Raw genomic sequence first — 7220 nt, forward strand, 5'->3', positions numbered from 1 at the left:
GCAAGGAAGGTGCTTATGCAAATAGCTACTGAGGCTTCTTGGGGAGGCCTTAATAGCTCCAAGAGTAGCTCAAGCTCCACCATGGCCTCCTAGGATCCATGATTCGTTGGTAGCAGAGGAGTGGGCTGAGAGTGAACCCATCCATCTCCTGGAGAGTAAGCAAGAGCCTCTATCAGCTTCTCTATGTGAGTGATTTATTGCATGCTCATGACTGGCAACTCACGGAAGTTTGCGGGTCCTTTACATGACACCGTCTGCCTCCAGGACATCGCTCTCGCCTTCCCCCAGTAATCTCGCTTTAAAAAAATAACAGAGATAATGCACTATTTAAAATGATCGTGGGATATAATACAGCCACTAGATGGCGGTGTTTCATTGAACTTGATGGAGAGGGGAACTTTTCAATTACAAGTCATGTGGTCACCGTTTGTCTCCATCTAAAATAGCCATAGTCAAGGAGGAATGACCCCAGAAGAAAATTTTTTGGTAAGGATGCATTCCCCCCCCCCTTAATGTGGAGGTGCTCTATTAAACAGGAAATATTACAGAATTTGCAGCATTACATGAAAAATCAATGGATATAAATGTCCTTAAAAAATCTGAAACTGGTAGAACAAGGAGGGGAAACATGTGGTCCTCCAGATGATGGTGGACTGCAGTTCCCATAATCTCCCATGATTGCCTATGCTAGCCATGGCTGATGGGAATTGCAGTCCTACAGTAGAACGTGTTAAATTTGAAAAATACTTCTCAGGTAGAAGAATTTCCAGATTTATCAAACAACTGCTGCATCCCATGTACGGTTACTTGAATCCAGTGGGATTGACTTCTATGTAACCAAACAGAGCAGCAGTTTGAGAGATATTTTGAAAGAGGTAACAACGCCGTATATCTCTGGACTCAGAAACTTGCAGGTAAGATTTATTAAGAAAACTGGGAGAGAGAACCTAACATAGTTGTGGGGGGGGGGCAGGATGTCATTCCCATCCTTGGAACACAAATTCCCTCCCCAAACTCCATGCCATGTTTTTCTGGAAGCCTAATTTAGCTACTGTGATGCAACCTGACTGAACACCCTGGCATTCAAAGAGGTTCATCATACGAGGCAGAACTGGGACTTTCTGCTTCCAGCTTCTTTCTGGGATTACGATGGGGTCCTTTACATGATGGATACGTGATCTGAATTGAAAACTTCTTTTCTTGGCACTGTTCTATCTGTTTCATTGCACTGCGCCATCTAGTGGTTGTATTATAGCATGCTGTCATTTTACTCTACTGATATCTCGGCATTAACCTTTCTTATCACTTTATCTCCGATCTTTTTAAAAGTGGAATAAAGCTGAAAAAGCACAGGAGACATTCTGGAGGTTGATGATGTTATGTAAAGGACCCGCAAACTTCCATGGGCATGCAATAAAAGCCTCGCATAGGAATGCCAAAAGACTTCCTTGGCCTGGCTTCTTGGTAAATGGTTATGTGGGAGGCTCTCCCAAGCTTCAAGCTGTTGCCACAAAGATCTCAGGCAGGAGAAGCAAGAAATGTTCCACCTGAACACACCCATCCAGTAACTGCTCCCTGTAAATCTTTCCAGGTCTGTCCAACTTTTTAGCTCATCAGTCTTCTGACCTGAGAGTACCATGCAAGAGCCGGCACAATACATCTGCAGCATCTCCACTGAAAAGGACCAGCCGCTGCCAATAAAGTGAACTCCAGCAATATCCAGATCCATCTCAAATCTCAAGGCAGGCTGAGAATGCCCATCAATGTCGTTTCGATTGGAAGGCAGGCAGGAATTACAATGGTAAACCCCCAGTGGTCAGGTGAAAGGTGACACTGTATGCCAGCCAGCCACAATCCATGCTGAATTGTATGTTATCGCTTCTAGTAGTGCTGTGAGGTCCAGGGTACTCCCTAACTGAATCAGCAAAGGGTACGTGCCAGGAGCAAGCTTGCTGAGGGAGAGGTGCCAGTTTTGGAAAGTGAAAAGAGCTAGAAGGGCCCAGTGGGCTGTCCAAGAACAGTGCAGAGCCAGCTGTCTTAGGCGACAAGGTGGAATGGAATTGGCTCCCTTTTGTCATGGTTGTGGGAGGTTACAAAGAGAATACGGGACTAGGTAGAATAAATCATACTCCTCTTGATATTGGGAGTTGGAACATAAAACCCAGGCATGTCAGGTCTGCGGGGTGGTGGAGGAATCTGTTGGCCGAATTCAAGTCTGCCATCATCCAGTCATCCATGTAGATCTGGGGAAGGCAGAAGGTAGAACGTGTTCCATTGCAGGTTCATTGGCCAAGTTCAGGTGAGCCATCTGTTGCCAAGGCAAAGGCTATCCATGGCTACTAGCCCTGATGGTTGTGTGCTACCTCCAGTATCCGAGGCAGTAAGCCTGTGAGCACCAGTTGCCGGGGAACATGGGTAGGAGGGTGCTGTTGCACCATGCCCTGCTTTGTTGTTCCCTGGCCGACGGCTGGTTGGCCACTGTGGGAACAGAGTGCTGGACTAGTCTGATCCAGCAGGGGCACTTCTTCCATTCTTTCGTGATACTCCCTTTTGTGCTCTAAGCCTCCTGAACTGCATCCGAATTCCTCTCGGATAATTCCAGGAAGTCGGCCTATCCTCATCTCAGAGCGCACAGCCAACATGTTTAACAACTTTTTTTAGTGTAAAATTTCTACAAAAGAAAGAAAAAGTGTGGCGATATATAAAATACAGGTTTCTAAGAATTATATGTAAACGTTTGGGTGTTCATCACATGCGAAAGAAAAGGTTTTGCTGAATAAGAGGCAACATCAGATACAGAGGCCAAGATTGTGATCTACTCCTATTGCTGTCCTGTGAGCTCAATGCTGCAAACACTGTTAAACACTGTTCTGGTGGTGGCCACGCACTGACTTGTGGCCCCAGCGGTCTGATGCAAAGTGAGACGTCCCTAACTTTGTCAAACACGAGTGAGAGGATGTCAAAGGCAGCGTCTCTGTGAGGTCACAGAATCTATCCACGTAGTCTCTCCTTACTTTAGCTGTAGATACTGTTCGCTGAAAAGCGGAACCATTCTTCCTGGGGTTTTTTAACTGCATCCCTGGATTCACAGGTATTTATTTATTTATTTATTTATTACATTTTTATACCGCCCAATAGCCGAAGCTCTCTGGGCGGTTCACAAAAATTAAAACCATAATAAAACAACCAACGGTTTAAAAACACAAATACAAAATACAGTATTAAAAACACACCCAGGATAAAACCACGCAGCAAAAATTGATATAAGATTAAAATACAGAGTTAGAATAGTAAAATTTAAATTTAAGTTAAAATTAAGTGTTAAAATACTGAGAGAATAAAAAGGTTTTCAGCTGGCGATGAAAGGAGTACAGTGTAGGTGCCAGGCGGACCTCTCTGGGGAGCTCATTCCACAGCCGGGGTGCCACAGTGGAGAAAGCCCTCCTCCTAGTAGCCACCAGCCTCACTTCCTTTGGCAGGGGCTCACAGAGAACGGCCCCTGTAAAGTCTGGGCAGGTACACATGGGAGGAGGCGTTCCTTCAAATAGGAAAGGAAAGGAACCTCTCGTGCAAGCACTGAGTCATTACTGACTCTTGGAGGGAGACCAGCTTTTTGCTGACGTTTTCTTGGCAGGCCTTATAGCGGGGTGGTTTGCCGTTGCCTTCCCTGGCCGTTATTACCTTCCCCCCAGCTAACTGGGCACTCATTTTACCGACCTCGGTAGGATGGAAGGCTGACTCGACCCGAGCCAGCTGCCTGAAACCAGATTCCGCTGGGATCGAACTCAGGCCGTGGGGAGAGTTTCAGCTGCAGGAACTGCTGCCTTACCGCTCTGCGCCACACGAGGCTATATTCCTTCAAATAACCTGACCCCAAACCGTTTAGGGCTTTGAATGTCAATACCAGTAATGGGCAAACAGAACGCATTGTTCAGGCTTCTTGTTTGGGAAATGCATCCTGAAAATGCCCCTGCCTGCTAAGAGATGCTGGAAATAAGTTAAATGCTCCCTTACCTGGTGGTGAACAGAGAAAGGGCAATTATGGTTCATTGGGTTGGATGAGGAAAGGTGGCTGGGACAATGGGGAGACCAGAGTGGAGGGATGAAAGATGTGGGCAGGAAAGAGGCAAGGTTTACGGAGCCGTCTTTTAAGGACAGGAGCTGGTAGGGGAAGGGTTTTTTTTAAAGATGGGGGCTGGCGAAGGAGGGTGTTTTTTTTAAGGTAAGGACTATTGGGGGAGGTTTTTTAAAGGCAGGGGTTGGTGGAATGGAGGAAGGAGCGATGGGAGCTGCTGTTGGGGGACATAAAATGGGAGTGGAGGTGGTGTCCATCAGCTCCTAGGATGACCAGCAGAGAGGTGTGCAGTCAGTGGGAGAGCACAGGAATTCTCTGAACCCCACAATGCCACATGCCTTAAGGAAGGGCACAGCCTTTGGCGTTGAGCGGCACAGCAAGGGGCAGTGTTGTCAATGGTGCAGCAGGTGGGCTTAGGTACGTGCAGCTAAGAGAAGCTGCCACTGATGGCTGTTCTACAGAGCAGAACAACCACGACTTGCAAACGGGATGCCTGCCTTTCATGCCCTACTCCTACTGCTGGCTTGGGAGTGCAATGTTCCAACCCCTCTCCAAGGGATGTGAGCAGCATCAATTGAAATTTACACCAACTATCGAGCAAAACGGGTAGAGCAGCCTCCCCTAACTTGGTGCTCACCATTCCATGCCCACAGTGGCCCAACTAGTTTCTTCTTGGAGGTCACCCTGTTGCTCACATTCCCTTTGCTGAGAGGAATGCTGCCTGCGATCTTGGTGGGACCATGTAGCCACCGTGACTGGTAGCCACATTGATAGCCTTTACTCTCCAGAGGGGTGTCTGTAGGCGTAGTGCCATTTATACGACACATTTTGGAGAGTTCCCTGTGAAACTGCATTTTCGCAGTGCCGTTTTACCGCGGGTTTTTTGTTTGCTCCAAGGTCTCCTTGGTTTTTAGCCATCTGTCCATGCTCGGGCTGCTCGTGGACAGCAATGATGGGAGCGGATAAGAAAGGAGCTCTCCCTGAAACCTTCTCCGGAGACTCCCGGTTCAGCCCTCCCTCTCACCCACGCTGCCCTTTCTGCTCGACTTCTGGGTCCATCCGTCCTTCGCATAGACAAGGGGGGCAGCGAGGGCCAATCCGCCCGTAAGACCGCAGGGGTTCCGCTCCGAGCGCCCCCCTCTTTCTTCAACCCACCTCGGCAGCTTCTTCACCCTCAGCAGGAGCGACGCACATCAGCCATCTATCAGTCAGGGGTGCGACATAACCCTTACACTAGGCCCCTCGCACGAACCCTTCTCCGGCCAAGCCCCACCACTTGAAAACCCAAGGGTTAGGGTTAATTGAAACCTTTCCCCTAGCTATGAGGGAAACAGGTTTAATACAGGATCTGCTCTAAATATACTGTGGTATAATCTGGGGAGGGTGTTTAATAACTGTAAGGCAGGTAAATAATGCCAAGCTGACGTGTGGTATTTGGTAGCTAACAAAATTATAATAAGTTTATTGTTATTTAAAGACTAAATAAAAATATAATACGTTCAGTCCTGCCTAATCTAAACTCTCCACACACCAACCATCTCTCTCTCTCTTTACACCAATCCTAATTCCCTAGAATCTAAACTCTTCCTACTTTACAAATAAAAAACACACACAAGAAAACAAAACCTAAAAACACTAACACTCCTCTACTCCCGACACACTCCTTAAATATTCCTCCTCCCATCTATTACATCATAAATCACACCCACTCAGTTCTCACATTCCCTACTTACCAGGCATACTCATCCAGACATATACAATATAATCAATTGTGGGGTAATTGCACAGGGGGGTCAAATCTTGTGTCACCTTAAAGAGGGAAAGAGGAGGCTCAGCTCTGGTGCTAATGTCAACAGTAAAACTGGCTTTAATACAGTTTTTTTATATAAAAAAATAGTTTTTCTTGACAGTGTCTCAAAGATGCGCTCAACGTTTCGGATGACTGAGAATCTTCCTTCAGGAGCTAAAATAGACTGAATTAATATAGCGTGGAAAACAGGAGAATGGAAATTATGTTCCAGATATTAAATCAAGTGACCTTCAGCTATCAAAGAGGCTTCATCCTTGTTTTAGTTATAGAACATGGATCTACTCTTTGCTGATGGGGACTTGCATACTGGTTACCTCTGGATTTTCACTTTATTTGGGGAATGTTTTTCCATCTGAAATGGATTAGTTGCGCTGTGCAGCAGGTTCATGTATTCCCTCAGCAGCTGTGAGTTTTGCAATAGCTAGAAACAAAGTTAATGTGGTACCCAATTTTCAGATTCTATTTGTTTCTACATTTGCAATTACAACAACATGTTTAGTTTGGTTTGGATGCAAACTTGTCCTGAACCCTACAGCAATAAATATAAATTTCAACGTGATTCTCCTAATTCTACTGGAAATGTTCGTGGCAACTACTGTAACCATTTCAGCTAGGTCTAATGAGGAATGCTGCAGGAGGAAGAAAACAACTGTGGATGATAGTACCAGCACATTGAATAATGTCAGCTTTCCAACATGTATCCTAAGATCCTATTCAGTAATTGAAGTGATTATTGGAATTTCTGCTGTGTTCGGTGGAATAATCGCTTTGAATATGGATGTGTTCGTCTCAGGCCCATATCTTTCAGTAACTTTCTTTTGGATCATAGTGGTTTGTTTTCCCAGTGCCACTGCAAGTCATGTTGCTGCTGAATATCCAAGCAAATGCTTGGAAGAAGTTCTGATTGCCATAAGCAGTGCTACATCTCCATTATTACTCACGGCTTCAGGATACTTGCCCTTCAGTATAATGCGCATAGTTGACATCTTTAAAAACTACCCACCAACGGTTCAAGTATGTATGTATTTAGCGACTGAACGAATCATGTGTCTTGTCGGTGTATTGTGAATAGGGCCATGGTGTTCTGTGCAAATTAATGATTTGCACTTTTCAGAAATCATAGCTTTTATAAATGCTGTTTCCATTTTTCTGACTTGTGTGACTTTGGAGCACTTATGGAGGACTTTTAAATTTGTATTTTAAATTGGTATTTTTGCATTGCTGCTGTTTTTATCTTGGTTGTGCTTTTATATTGTATTTTATATTATGGTTTTATGCCGTTGTTTTATACTTTGAATTGTCTTAATTTTCTAAACCGCCCAGAGAGCTTTGGCT

The 7220-nt window shown here is 45.3% G+C and overlaps 1 protein-coding gene across 1 annotated transcript; it reads left to right on the plus strand.

Annotated features, from left to right (window-relative positions):
* The first annotated feature begins 6068 nt into the window (after positions 1–6068).
* LOC134410857 (membrane protein MLC1-like) lies at positions 6069–6953 on the plus strand. The gene is given in 1 exon segment (XM_063144367.1): positions 6069–6953. A coding segment is annotated over 1 exon segment (777 nt). The 5' UTR covers positions 6069–6176.
* Positions 6954–7220: the final 267 nt, after the last annotated feature.

This window comes from Elgaria multicarinata, chromosome 18, assembly GCF_023053635.1.
Source record: "Elgaria multicarinata webbii isolate HBS135686 ecotype San Diego chromosome 18, rElgMul1.1.pri, whole genome shotgun sequence".
NCBI lineage: Eukaryota > Metazoa > Chordata > Lepidosauria > Squamata > Anguidae > Elgaria > Elgaria multicarinata.